Source organism: Limulus polyphemus, unplaced genomic scaffold, assembly GCF_000517525.1.
Source record: "Limulus polyphemus unplaced genomic scaffold, Limulus_polyphemus-2.1.2 Scaffold832, whole genome shotgun sequence".
Taxonomy (NCBI): domain Eukaryota; kingdom Metazoa; phylum Arthropoda; class Merostomata; order Xiphosura; family Limulidae; genus Limulus; species Limulus polyphemus.
The window spans coordinates 214,189-230,270 of record NW_013666442.1 but is presented as its reverse complement, the minus strand read 5'-3'; the positions used below and the strand labels follow the sequence as shown (position 1 = coordinate 230,270).

The 16,082-nt window shown below is 31.7% G+C and overlaps 1 protein-coding gene across 3 annotated transcripts in view; it reads right to left on the bottom strand.

Annotated features, from left to right (window-relative positions):
* LOC106460768 (E3 ubiquitin-protein ligase RNF115-like) overlaps positions 1-16,082 on the bottom strand; it is a 126,580-nt gene that overhangs the window by 37,498 nt on the left and 73,000 nt on the right. For 2 of the 3 annotated variants that reach the window (XM_013920503.2, XM_013920504.2), the window contains exon 6: positions 11,055-11,080. In XM_013920503.2, the coding sequence (XP_013775957.1) occupies positions 11,055-11,080 (26 nt within the window). Of the gene's footprint in view, positions 1-11,054; positions 11,082-16,082 lie in introns of all 3 variants that reach the window. The other variant, XM_022387551.1, reaches the window with a different exon arrangement.

The following is a 16,082-nucleotide window of genomic DNA, read 5'->3' as shown; positions in this document are numbered from 1 at the left end:
GTATTTTGTAAAATACAGTCAAATTTCAATTATTATACATTATATATGTATATAGATTATTGCTATTTTGAAATAAGTTCTTAAACATATTTTTCTAAAACATAGAACTGTAAATAAAGAAGTAAAGCAAACAATTATCTCTTCTAGTTACAACCTTTGTACTCGGTTGCTGCTTGATGTAGGTTGCTAAGCCTTTAAAAATTTTGCACGTGGAGGATATTAAACAAAATATTTTTTTTAGGTTTTATATATACATTTGAATAACTAAAAAATCATAACTTTCTACATTAATACCACAGAATTCCACTATAATTTATAAAGCTTAGTAACTAAGATGTATTTTACTCTAAAAAAATATCAAATTTCGAGCAGACAAAAGACACACACACACTCTACCTTGTTGAAATATTGGTTTAAAAGAAAGAAATGCCATCAAGTCCATTAAAATAGCTAAGAAAACCACTAGGGGACATTCTAAGGTTCCAATTGGTTATTCATGTCATATATAAAAGTGTATATAAGGAAGCGTTTCCAAAAATGGAAAGAGGTAGGCGGGCTGCCACTGTGTTTGATTTATTACATGAGCAATATCTTAGCAAATTGAAAAGATAAGAAGCTCTTTTTTTATATTCTAGTTTATCAATATCAGTAATTTGAGTTTCTAATTCATTCGAAACTATAGATTTAGTATTTTGACTTCACAAACATCTAATTTGAACCAGTGCTGCATTCAACATACCACGTGACATAAAAATTGATGTTTATCTGTGTTTTTAATATTTGCTATTAAATCAACAAATTGAGTAATGTATAATTCTAAAATTTGAATTATAATCTACAGTTTGACACCAAACTTATTGACATAAATTCATGGAACAGTAGTTCAATAAGATTTTGAATGTGAGTCAAAAACAAGATGACATGGCCTTTCACCCGTGACCCATCTCGAAAGGGTTAATTTTTAATGGATAAAGTCATGTTATATTTGCTTTGCAGCATAATGGATAAAAAAAAACTCTGTCCCTTTCTGGATTTGGCATCTGGTCCATGACTCCTGAGCCATTGTAGTAGCTATGATACTTGCCACAATATAAACAAATATAAATCTGGGAAGTGAAACTGCACACATGCATAGCCCTTCAGCCTTCAACCAAACAAACATCCTTGCAAAGACAGGATAAGGTGAGGGCTAATGGTATAATTTTGTTAAAATGGATTATGTACAGTTGAATTTGGTATTACTGTCAGGCTTCACTTTAGTTTAAGGCTTATTTAATGTTTATGTAGACTAGATAAGTTTAATTTTGTACTTCATTTCGAGTCTGTATGTGTTGTATGGTTAACGTTGTCTAGTAATAGATACAAGAATAGGTGTGACTGTGTTCCTACACTAAATTACATTATTAGTTTATAAAAGAAAATTGTGTTATTCAGAAGTAAGGCTTGCCTTTGCACTTTAATTTGCTGCTTTAATGTGATTGTTTTTTGAAGTGTAGATGAATGGTTGTGTCAATATGCTTTGTTGTTATGTTTGGTGGTATTAATATACTTGAGGCTGTCATAGTTTGAGATTTGTTTATAGAATTCTCTCCTTTTTTCAACCCATCAAAATGTCAACTATTCAACTGCATTTTAAAGAAAATAAAAATGTTTGTACAAATTATGTGCAAAATCATTTTCCTTACAAGTTAGTAAAACAATTTCCCACCTAAGGAATCATTTGCAATGAAAACATTTGACTATGCATCAAGAAGTTAAAGAAAAAGATGTACAGAAGCAAGCACTGAAGCAGTCTTTAGCTTCAGAATAAGTTGCTAAGAAAAAACAAATCAATATCAAACATTTTACAAAAAATAAACACCTGATATTGCAACAAAGAGATAATATGATAAAGCAGTGCTGTAATTTAATTTTGCTGATGGGAGGCCATTGAAGGCTGCTGTAGGACCAGGGTTCAAGAATTTGTGTTCAGAGTGGAAAAAATGCCAGCTACTTTCCTTCTCATCTGACCACACTTCCACATCAGCTTAATGACTTTAGAAATTTGTTGCATGAAAAACTCTTGAAGACTAAATTCTGAAATACAGAACTGTTGACCTTCCATCACATTTGATCATTGGAAAGGTGACAACCAAAGCAATTACTTGGTTCTCACAATACATTATATATCTAAGTCAGTTTGGGCTCTACAATTTTGGTGCTTGTGAGTTGTCAACTTTGAAAATTTGAATGCTGATCACACAGCAGCTTCAAATGAAAAAATCATCAGAAATCAGTTGGAAATGTGAGGAATCGAGTTATCTAAAATTTTCTTTGCTAATCCAGATACAGCACATACAATGCCTTGCACTGTTTGACATCTTGGTATTCAATAGCAAGGCTATGCTGCTTATCTTCTGCAGCTTTCAATAAATGCAGCCCTGGATTCTCAAAAAATGATAACGAAGCTCATCCACTTTCTATATCAAATCACCTCTTTCTTCCATTCTTTACCCATTGGTCAGGGCACACTAAGAAAACATCAAGTAAATCAAGGTTTAGGTCAGTCAATACCTCCACTCGATATCATCACACATTACAATAGCATATATAAACTGGTTTAGTGGGGGCATAGTAATGAAGTTGCAATCTCTTTGGCTCTTGTTGAATGTCAAGAGAGACAAAATCATGCTACAGTGCCTCAACCATTAAAGGAAATTCTACAAGCTACTCAGAACAACAGCAAAGGCAATAACAATCGTCTGTGCAGAATCAGTCTTACTGTACCCTGCATTTCTGTTCTCAAGCACAAACTGGAAGAAACGTCATCATCTGATACAAAATGATTTTGTGATGAGCTTTGCAACCAATTGAACAAGAGATTTGTTCTCTCTAAAGAATATCTCCTGGCAGCAACCTTCAATGATTCAAGATTCAAGCTTGTTTAGTTTAGTGAATCCCTGTCTAGAAAAGCAAAACAGTTTCTGGAAGAACTTGTTTGTGAATCACAGTCTAATGATATAATTCCTATCTCCTCTGCAAGAACACTTTTGTTTCACTTTTCTACCATTCTTCTTCCTGATGTTCAAGTATATTATGTCTTTTGTTCTTAGAAAAAGTTAAATTACTAATCATGTTAAACTACACTTTTTATAAGTAAAGAAACAATTTACTTTATAATTTAGCTTTTAGTTCAGTCTATATACTGGAACCTATGTCCTTGTAAGAACACTTTTGTTTGACTTTGATACCATTCTTTTTCCCAATGTTCAAGTACATTATATCTTTTGTTGTTAGAAAGAGTTACAATGTATTTTGTTCTCAGAAAGATTTACTTTTATACTCATTACTAATTGTGTGTAAAAGAACTCTACATAAATAAACCATTTTCTATTTGATTTAAATGATTATGTACCCTATAATCTACATAGGCACAGCCAATTTGGTTAGAGATTCTATTTGATTTGAATATTTCAGGATGATTCAATTCCAAAATATTTTGTGATTTACAGAGCCCTACTCTACACAAAAGAGAGCTAGAATGATGGAGAGGCCAGCACAAATAAAGAAATTACAAAGACAAGCTACTTTCTGAAACATAGCATCAGAAATGGAAAACCAATCTGAAGCAGAGAATACTCTTCATCCAATAAATGTGGTAGAGCAAAAGATATTGTCAAAAAAAACTTTATGTGGTGATAAAGTGTCTTATAAGTGAACAGAATTTAAAACTGCTCAATCAGCCATTATCCAAGATGACCAGCCAAGCATGCGTATGTAATGTGGTTAATTCAATCAGTCAGACAATTATGTATTGGAAAAATACTCACATAAGATAATTACTACAATAATCAAGTGCAGGGAGAAAATATCCCAGACCTGCATTAAAGGGAGAATACAAAACCCATCCAGCTGGCCTAATCACCAGAAATGGGTTGATTCATAATGTAGTGGGGTGGCCTGTACTACACTTTCAAGAACTATTACTTACCATCAAGGGGTGCATCCACTTGGTCTCATACCATTGAGATTACACTGACCCATTGAGGAACTCTCCAAATCAACCTTCACAGCTGCTTGAGAATGGGAAAGCAAGGGTTCTCCTTTACTCCACTAAAACAGAATGACAAGTGGAAATTTAAGGGGAAAATGTTGGAGATGTTCATGGACTGAACAGGAAACATCAAATATGCATAAGGTCTCATAATGATAGATTGTACAATGAGTTACTGTGAACACAAACAGCAAGCACACACCTTTTGCTGTCATTTTTGTTTATTATGAAACACAGCCTGAAAAATCAAATATACATACACTGTTGAAGTCGTCTATTGGGAAACCTCATGTAAGCAGTGGGCATGGAGCAGGAGATAGACAGTCTTAACACTATCTGGAGGCTATAAATTTATATTATGGCTTAGCAGTATCTATAGTATAAGTGTGTGATTGGTGGCAAATTCACAACATCATATAGAAATAGAAAGAAAATTTTAAATGGTCAATTCAGAGTAAAAAAACATCATGTAATACAGAGAATTGAAGACTGAAAATTTATTTTAACATTTCCTTTTGAAACTAAGACATTAAAACTTATATAAAATTAAAACTTGAATTATAAATTACATCTCAATGCCAAGTTTATTGACATACACTGATAATAAAGTTTAATTAATTAAATTTTTGATGACTCTGTAAACATAGGTTGTGACGTTCACAATTTGACCATCATCATAGATAGAGGGTCAATAGTTATTTCACTAGTCTCTCTGGTAAGACTTGAGAATGGGAATTGGAGGAAGACACAACCACCATGCAAAGCAATAACTAAACACAAATGTGTCAGGTGTTGTACACATCACCATCTGCAAGGTCTCATCCAGGAGACTTCAACAATAAGATGCAAGAAAAACCATGAGAAGATGAACCTGATAGGAGGTTATCTGATAAAGATGAAAGGCTTCCTCTCCCATGGAGGAATTAAAAAGACACATGAGTTGACGGGCTCAACCAGTCAAAATAGATGGTCATAAGCCCCAAAAAGAATACGAAGGCTGATGTAAAAAGAGATCTTCAAGGTAGAAGATGAAGAGGCACCCTAAACATCAAGAGTCACAGGAGTAGAAACCATGATCAAGCCTATGAGGAGCAGTGAGAAGCACCCACCAAAGGATGTTGCAAATAAGAGACAGAACCCTGTAATGAAATCAAAGAGAAAGATAGGCATAAAGAAAGAGATTGGTCCAATCCTGGTTAAGAGCACTTACTATTCAATTTTCACTGTGATAGCCTTCAAAGATTCATCCATTTCTCTTACAGCTTTCCTCAGGGAATTGGCCAGTGTGAGTAGGCTAAAGTTTCTTTCCGTTTCAGCATTCTCAAAGTTTTCAACAGTTGATGAAAGGAGCTACCCAATGTCAGATTCAAGTCTGATCTTCTAATTTTAGATAACTTCCAGTTCCAATTCATTTTCTTGAACCTTTCTCTTATCACCTTTCTGTTGTTTCTGCTTTCTGGACTCCTCTTCTTCTAAGCATGTCCCATACCTTTGTCTTGCATTTCCAACAAGGGTAAGCATTTCCATAGATATATTTACATTCTGGAGACCTCCAGAATGTCTAATGTGGTCAATTATGACTTTCCTAGTGTTAAGAGACATGCCTTGTTGATTTTCTGTAATAGCTACGTTATTCCCAGAAAAGCCCCTTTCCATACTTGCCTCTTCACGAGACAGGGAAAAAAGAGAGCTTCATTAACTCTCCAAAGCATCTGGAATTGTTCCTTGTTGGACAGAAGATTGAAATATAGAATATTCAGTCTGTCTTGCTCTCTACAAAACATACAAATTATTGAATCAGGTGACTGCAGGAATGTCACAAGAAACTCTTTGTACTGCCTGAGAATAGTGTCATTCTGCCTGCATTTACAAAACTTTTTACACAAGATAAAAACATAACAGCACTGGATGATGTATTTAATAACATCACTTCCAGATTCAAGCAGCTTATGTTCCTTGCCAAGCTATAAATTAAGGGGAATACTGAATAATTTTCACAACAATAGTCTTGAGGAACTGCTTGCATTCAAGTCTAAAGCCTAGCAAGTCTTTATCACTAACTTTTCAAGCCCTCTTTAAATTAGTGATGACTTTCTTTTGAAATATTTTTGTCTGTCAAATCCAGACTTGTAACATCTTGTGGTTCAGTTATGTTATCCAGTCACTGTGAAGTGATAAATAACAATCCCCTGCTAAAATCAAAGAGATACATAGCCATAAAAGGCAAGATTGCTTTATCATCCTGGAATTCTCTTAGAAAAGGTTTGAATTCTCTAACAACTCAGAGAAAAAAATTGTGCTTTGGGGATGAAGAGATGGGAATTAACAGCTTCACAAATACTGTACTATTGCTTTCATTCTGATGGGTTTTCTGTGCACCCACATATATTTTAAAATGAGGTAGCAGAGACAACCACTTTTGCATAACACTAACATTCTCCAGCCATTGGTGCTTACAAAACTCTGGTGGAAGGTCTCAGTATCCAATCTCACTTTTGAAGTAATGAGTTCTTGCTGAAAATATTTGTTAAAATAGTAGAAATTTGTCAGAGATTAAATTTCTAGTCACCTGCTTTACATCCATCTCTAAAAGCACTGTAAATTGTGTCTAAGCCAGAAAAAACAACTTGCAATCTTTCTGGATTGAGTTTATTAACTTCAGTTGATAACATTTCATGTAATATCTAATTAACATTACGGCCATCCATGGATATCTGCAATAAATTCTTAAAACTGAGGTCTTTAATGAGAGGGAACTACTTGTCAAATAGAAGAGTGGCAGAAGCATATCCTAAGAATTCTGATTTGATGTATCTTGTGCCAACAGTTTTTTCATCCCAAAAGCAAGAACGAATGTCACTGTTTCATTTTGAGAGACTTGCTCAAGCTCTCATCAGATTTCTGAATTTTCTGCTTCAGTATGGAAGAGAAACATGAAACTAATACATGTATGGCTATGTATGATGTTTTATCTTCCCCACAAGAAAACCTCAATTTCACTTTTCCTTTGAATGAAATGAACCATGACAGTCAATAGTTTTCAAAATCTATAAAACGTCTGATCTTAAACTACCAGTAGAAGAAAAATGACTGGATGCATTCATTCAGTCATTGTGAAAGTTTTTGTTGTTTTTTAAAGATGGGTGGTTTCTGTTAAGATAGTTTTGAAGAAGGTCCAGATAGTAATATTGCTGCTTGATATTGCCTGCAATGTCTTTATGTTTCTTGCTTGTCACATAACTATGCAAATCTGCTTCTCCCATGCTGCTGATGTCAAACGAACTTTTACATAGTTTACATCTTGCTTTTCTAGAGTGTGAATCCCTTTCTTACTATTCCATAGTTTTGATTTGAAAACCAACTTGTTTTAAAACAACACTGGCCCAGCATTTTGCACACTTGCGGGGCAGTGGAAATAAAAATTAAATTCACAAATATAAACAATGTTCATTTGATTATTTTATACTGGTCTTTTAACATTATATTCAATACTCAAAAGTATTAGATTATTATGTAATGCTGTTAATTTTTTTAATTTGGTAGAACTTATTACACAATATTTTAAATAAAATTTATAATGAGATTTATTAAGTATTGTTAGTTATTCACTAATAATGCTATACATGTATTAGTATGCACCATTATAATTTTGCTATTATTGTTTTGATATGTATTTAGCAGGATTCCCTGAATTTCACAGAGAATTCCTTGCAAAAAACAAAGAGATCTAGACGTTTAAATTGCCTTTAAACTATGCTGTACATGATGGCCAATGTTTGGTTTGGCAGTGTTGGATGTCCAATACATTGTTAGTTCTTGAATTATTCTTGAAACTTTTCACTAATCATGGGTCATAATGCAGGGATGCAAACACAGGCAAATAGACTTAAACAGTTACTGTCTATATAACATGATGTGTGTGCCACACACACACTAGTATGCAAAAAACTCATTTTGAGATAAACAAAGATGCTGGTATTTTTGACACCTCATAAATTTATGGATAATTTCAGTTACACTATAGACCTATTAAAAGATTAAATGAAAAATTTATTGATGTGATCTATAACATGTTATATTACTTCAACAAGCATTGGATGCTGAGTTATTGCCTTCTTTCCATAACTGACATAAGCATGTAGATGTAACATTGCAATAAACTAGGTCAAGACCTAACAAACATCAATATGCACATGCAAGCAGTGATAGATAAAGGTTTAATGAAAACAGGTATATTTTATTATTAAATCTATATCTGAATCCTGCAAATACAACCAAATGAAGACTCTAAGTCCAAGTAAAATTTCTTCACAGTTGTTATTTAGACATATGCTTATAAACACAAGCTAGCCTACAAGAAAAATGGCTAATTTCATTGAAAATGACTGGCACTAATAGATGTCTAGATCTAATATTGAATACATTTTCTTTTTAATCTTTAGAAAACTAGATTTACCTTGATATATTAGATCTAACTGTTAAGTGCATAACTCGATCTGCTTCTTATCCCACATACATGAACAACTGGGCCTAGGCATAATGTTAGCTGATTACACCTTTAGTGCTAAATTTTAGGACAGAATTTAGGTGCTCATAGCTGTATTGATTTAACAATTTTTACTATGTTATAACATAGATCCAGATCTAGAGACTAGATCTAGCTAATGTTTTAGGTCTAGGTATTAAAATCAGACATGTTAGATTCTAACATTAGTTGTGTTAGCATCTGATCTGTAGGAATGATTTACGATCTAGCATACATATACATGTCTAGAAGCCCTGTGAAGTATAAAATATTATTGAAAATTCTAACTGAAGAAGTAGAAAGAGGAGACTGAGTGCAAAAATATAAGGTAAGTCCATGAAAAAAGCACCTGTACGACTCAAAGACTGTTTATAAAGGAAGTCCACAGGTATGCTATGATGGAAAGCCAAGCTCCTACCAGAGGTGATTCAAGGAGCAACTCCAAAAGTAAATCCATGAAAGGGAACAACTCCACAAGAATCCCAAAGACAAGAAACCTGTTGGGACCTCTGGACTGGAAAACTTGTGAAACCAATGTAATCAGAGAAGACTGCTGATGAGCAGCCTCAGTTTCAGTTTTGAAAGTGTTCCTTAAGTAACACCTCCAAAACCTCATCTTGAAGGAATGGAGTCAATGAAGGTCTCCTGAAATAACACTGAAAGAGGTTAATACTTGAAAGTAAGGCATCCTGACTAAGCCAATCCCAGAAGTAAAAAAAAAACCAAATAAATTGAAACATTGTAGAAGAGATCAAGGCCAAGGCAGTGAAATATGTAGTTACAAATGTCCCCATTGAAGCTGTCAGGGTCATACTGGAGATTCTCCAAGAGAAGGTGAAGTGTAGACAAATAACAAAGGAGCTAAGTAACAGCAAGAAAAAGATGAGCAGATTCATGCAGAGTAAGAGACAAAGAAGGATATGGGTGAAGAAGACTGTCAGAAGAAGATGGATCATGTAGCAATGTAGCCTGAGGCTTATCAAAACAACTGCAGAAAAAGAATATCACATACCCAAGTAATCAAAGCAGCAAAGAATGAAGGTGGGGTTAACTGCTCTTCATCAGAAATAGAAGAATCAAAAGTAAGGTGTGGCAGGCTCAGCTGAAAAACAGAAGGTTGAGGAACCTGTATTCAAAATGAAGAAAATACAACAGAATCAACCATCTGTTGCACAATAGTGGTAACACCACAGACTATCAGTGCCTCCAGTCACTACTGAAACAGCAGGAATAAGCTCCTGAAGTGGAATGTCAGGACCTTGGGAAAAGCAGATAAATGTGGATCTGAGAATTCATTGGCAAAATTATGCATGAAACATTTCTGTCGTAGTAATGAGTCGAGTTTAAAGTTAAAATACTTGTTACAAACAATGCAAGTGAGACAAATTTGGTTTAACAAAAAGTAGTAAAAAAAATTCCAGAATTTATAAAACAAAGAAACAAATTTGAACATGTATAAGGACGAACAATGCCAAAAAAAGAATGAACTTTCTCATGTGGTCTACTGCACATAGAGAATGTATCACTTTCCTATTGGTGGAGGGTTATAGTCTAATGATGATTACATCATAGGTTGGCACATTACTCGTTAGCATGTAGAGGGGTGGGAACATTTACATTTGAAAGAACAGGTTATAATTTACTATTTATATATGTATCAATTACATGTAAAGAAGGTTTATGTTTAGTCACTATCACAAATTCACCTACAATATTCTGTATTCTCATATGAACAGTTCCATTCCAGTACAGTATAAAACTAATTTAAGAGATACTATTATTATTCACTGTACCTACTAACTGTCTCATACATTTGAACATAATCAGCTACAGCAGTTAAAGCACGTGTTACAACTCAATGGTTACTCCAGTACATTGTATTAATGCTGTGATTCCTTATTAACTCAGTACAGTCAAAACCTCTTCATGGTGTGTTTAAAATATCACTTACAATAGCGTTGCCTTATTTCAGACATCAAAGTCTTTCTCTGTGCAAGTGAATAAGATAACAAATAGATATTACCCTTAAGCCCAATTCAGAAGTATCCAAATCTCATCTTTATTTTAAAATTTTCTTTACAATTGAAGACGTTATCCCAAAACAATTTGTATTATAGGTGATGTTTAAATTTCAATGTGTATGTTGCTATGTATCATACATAGGCAGTACAAAGCAGAAGCTAGAAGTATGGTACATTTAAATCCATACCAGTTCCAAACACTTGCATCAACTTAAATGTTTTTGAAGAAGGTTATAGTCTTCTGTAACAAGAACATTTCTCCTTAATTGCCAATGACAGCAATGAATGGCTTCCAGAAGCTGAAGAAAGTCTATTTATTGCTTAACATCATCTGCAATTAAATCTGGACATCTTAATGCTGCCCATATTTGTCAGTGTGAGCTTATTTTTCCATCCTATTCTACAATTTTACAAATTACAGTTTACAAAAAAAAGTACTGTAGTAATTTCTGAAGATCTTAAAAATTGCACTTACATGGGAAATCCTCCATTTGAAAAAAACCTAAAAATAAAAAAATATAAAGACATTACATTATCAGCTTTACTTATCAATTCAAAAATAAGTTAAAACATTAAATACAAAAATATAACTTAGTGTGCAAAACTAAAATTATATCTATCCATTCATCTAATACTGACTAACATTAATGTTGATTACACAAGGAACAGAAATGGTGAATGTATAATTAATATATAGTTTTACAAATATACATGTATATCTAAAGAACTGAAAAGTCAGAGAGTACACCAATTCTTATATTACAAGCATGCATTTTATTCTCACAAAATGAAATAATGTGAAATCCTGACAGAACAATAATATGTTACATCAAACAGATCTTCAAATTTTATTTTACTGTTCCCATACTCTAAGAAGACACTACATCAAACCTGGCATTTTTTATTAGAACTACTAGTTTAAACTGATTGCTTTCAAATAGTGAAAGACATGGTATCCTAAGACTTGCATAAGTCCCAAATTCAAAAGTCACTGACATTCTGCATGTTTTATGTATAGTTAGTTATCCCTCTCACCACAGGCATCCTTTTCTGCACCTGTTACAAAGTTTATAGTGAATTATATTTAAAATCTAATTAAACTACTTTTTTGTTTACGTTATACTAATTGGAATAGCATAAAATCATATCTAATAATGAATGTTTTAATATTATATACATTGCAAGTTCTTAATTTTATAAGGCAATATTAAAACAAATCCTGAATTATTCCTAGTTTGAGAATTGTGATATTTTTTCTGTAAGCATCCCTGTTTCTCTAATATATTCAGCACTCCTCCAATGAATATGAAATTTAATGTAAATTACTTACTATAATGCTCTTGCTGCATAGTTAGAAAGCCAGAAAAATTGTGATAGTTATGAGACATTGACTGCTTTTTGCATGTTACTTTTCTATGTTTTGGTGCATTAGTTAAATTAAAAAATTATTTAGTACACTACTACCATCAGTATAAAAAAAGAAGTATTATTAAGTGTCACTGACAATCCACACCAAAAAAAAAGAGGAGGAGGAGGCCCAGATATGCACTTTATTTCGTTTTTATTTGTATTCTTTACTTATTATTATAATAGTAACTAAAATGTAAAAATAGGAAAACTTTAGGTTAGCTAAGGTTAGATTAGGTAAAATATATAATAATAAAATAATAAAAAAATTTTCATGCAGCATGCATGTGAGCAGCTCAGAGTAGCTCGTGTGTAATGTAATTCTATAGCATAACATGAGCCTCATGTTCCCCATGTGATTTACAGCTTATAATAGTGTGAATAACAGTTAGACACAGTTCAAAGGGCAATAAAACAATAAAATATAAGTATAAATAGATGTATACTGTTACACGTTTAAAGCTACTAAGGATAAACAAATGTAGTTTCATACATGTTACAATTTGAAGTCATTCTAGAAAGAAAAAATGTTAATTTAAATTGACCAACCTTGTATAGTTAAAAAAGTAACAAACAAAATGTAAAGTTTTACTGATAAAAAAAAACGTTTTAAATATATTTAGGAGGTTTTAAAGATTATGCAAAGGAAATTTAATATTTATGAGATGAAGAAAAGTATTTTAAATATTAATATGAAATTCACTTTGTACTCATAGTAAAAAAAAAAGACTCGGACAAATCTTTTTTTGGTCTATTAAAAACAATTCACTAAAAAATCTGATTTTTTATATGTAAAAGTATTGTAATGTTTACTGAAAATCTGCCAAATTTTGTGAAGATACACAAAATATATTAAAAGTTAGTTGTATCAAAACTATAACGACTTTAGACAAGTACAAAGTAGTCACGTGGTCAGTCAATTCAACTGAGCCCGTGTAAAGAGAGTTAATCAACAACAGTACTCATCAATGCTATTTTTAGTGAAAAGATATTTTACTTTGATACCATCTCAAATAAAAGAACAACACATGCACATGTCATTATTAGAACTGGATAACTAGTCGAATTTGCTAACTAATCAATTATTCTCAAAAAATTAATCTTCCTATGTATAACTTGTTTTTTTACTTCCCTTTGTCTCATATGATAAGCACCTTCAGTGTTTCTGCTGACTGTCCCCATTGAGCATTTAGTAAAAAAAATAAAAAACAAAAACACTTATTTAGGCAAAACTTTTGGTGCAAGTTTTTTGAAGATCATTTCTTATTTGGCAAATCACCAAAGTCAAGATGATTATGGGGTTGCCATTTTCGTTTGTTTTTTTAAATATGCAGTGATTAAACTAATGATCTCATGTAAATCAAAATTACATAACTATTACTTGAATATAATAAACATAACAATAATATTCAATAAATAACAATTGGAGCCTGTTGTACTCAAAAAACCAAATTAAAGCTCATCTGATGTCTTCTCAAAGAAAATTTATGTAGCTCTCAAACATATATAACTTAACATACAAAAACATTTATGAATGAATAAAAACTACCAGAGTAACTATAAAAAAATTCCCATCTCTTTTGTTTGTTTCTCTGGTCAATGCAGATGCTCTGACTAGAAACTTTTTCACTAAATCATAAACTACTGCCCAAACCACATTATTTACTTCATTATGACTTGAAAAGTCTAATTCTATTGCTATCCAATCATACTTAAATTTTCTTTATAGCTATTTCTTAAGCTGAACATATTAAATGGTCAAACCAATTGATTTGACATTATAAAAGGTGTCAGCCAAGGCCTGCACAAAAAATAAACAGAAAAAAGACAAGGTAAATGTTTGAAAATTGAAAAACAGAATATATACTAACCAAGGGTGATAGATTTTTAGCAATAATAGTCATAATTTGGGATTGGCAGAACTGTTTTCTTAAATTGACAAGTACATTGTTTATATCACTTGGGAGCTGTGCAGAAATGAAATTTTAAATTTTTTTTCATTATTCTTTATGAATTACACTAAACAAATATTAGAAAATGACAAAATGTGAATTATTAAATATTTCAGTTAAAATCCATTTAGCAAAAATTATGGTAAAACAATGTGAAAAACCAGAAGAAACTACCCTGTCTTCATAAACAATATTTAAGATTAACTGAATTTTCATTGAGTTGGTCTATTGAATATCCAAATACTGGAGAAGTTGACTATAATTCCAAATATATGATGTGTATATTGGTAAACTGTGGCAAGATTTTAGTACACAGTCTTAGACTGACACACACACACAAATAAAATGTGTTAACCTCTCACAATGGGTAGGTCAAAGTGTGGATGTTATGATCTTTTAGAGTTGCATTCAAAATTTAATCAAACTATTTTATTTTCAATGTATGTTAATAAACTTGTCATCAAAATTTTGTTAATGAATCAAATTCTACTATTATATTAGTTTTAATTTCTTAATTTCATAAGATATTTTAAACAATTTTCAACCTCCCTTAGCATGAGAATTGTGACATTTGTTCTATAGGTCTGCCCTCTTGTCTACTTTATTTACCACTCCTCTGTGAAGTATAGATTTTATGTAAATTACTCATTATAATATAGATATTACTAATGCAAAGCATAACTGTTAAAACCTTCAATGTTATTTGTTTATGGAGCCATAAGTTAGAAAATCAGACTCGCTTGCCATGTCCACCTGTCACTTCCTCCTCTCACTAATTGCCAATAATTCTCTTTGACATTTTACACTGCATTAAATATAACCATAAGAAAGACAAAATTTCAATCAATTGAATGACACATAATGCTACATTGTTTTCAGCACACTGTATTGTCGGTTTTGTCTATAGTTTGAAAGTTTATCTTGTGGTGTTCAGATTAAGCAGCTTAGGGAATTAATCTAAACCCTTGTGATCTTAGTTAAAAGTCAGTTAAACTATAATAATTATAGAAAATTGTTTGATTTGGATGTTATTATTCTCTTTTCTTAAGTGCATTATTTAAGTAAATAAAAAATTATTTAGTGTACTAGTACCATTATAATAAAAATATTAGGCTTAAATTTCATCAACAACTGATGGCAAAATAATTAGATTAAATGTAAGTACTATATTTCGTTTTTCACGTATATTTTTTATATATTCTTAAAAGTCACTAAAATGTTAAAATTAGGAACTTATTAGGTTAAATAAAGTTTGATTAAGTAAGATAAGAAAAAAATAAAACAAAAATTCTTCAAAAATATCCTCATGAGCAACTCATGCGTAACATCATTCAAGCTATGTGTTCGTCAAGTGATTTACAACTTGTATGGTGTGATTATTAGTTAGACATACTTAAAAGGGCACTAAAAGAATAAAATTATGTATAAACAGATGTAGACTGTTACGAGTCTTAAGCTATTTAGGATAAACAATTCTAGTTTTTGTTATAATCTGCAGTCATTCTAGAAAGCAAAAAAAAAAAGGTTATTAAGATTTATTTCATCTTTTTTTTTCTGTTATTTTATGGTGGTTACAAGGTTGGTCTAATTGACTGAGTCTGTACAGTTAGTAGACAAAAGAACAGATAAAATATAAAACTTTTTTGAAAAAACAAACCAAGAATGTTTAATATCTATTTAGGAGATTTTAGAGGCTATGCAAATGTAATTTGAAAATTTTCTGATGAAGAAAACTATTTTTAACCTTAACATGAAAATCAATTTACATTCAAAGCAATCAACATTCAAACTCCAAATATTCACAGACAAATTTGTAGTAAAAATACTTAATTAATAAATCTGATTTTTTTTTTTTTTGTGTACAAAAGATGTAATGTTTACTGAAAACTTGTCAAATTTTGTGAAAATACACAAAACATATTAAAAATTAAAGTATGGAAACTCTGATGGTTACTTTGTGGTTACAAGATCAGTCACATCGATCAACTCCTTATAGAAAGAAGGATGAAAATGTGGCTGACTGATAAAATCAGGTTATGTTCTCTGGAGAGGCATAAAACTTATGGTTGGAGCCATTTTTCCTGAGTCAGTGGAGTTACTGCAAAATAATTTTTTTCCCTTGGCTTTATGGAAACTATACATCA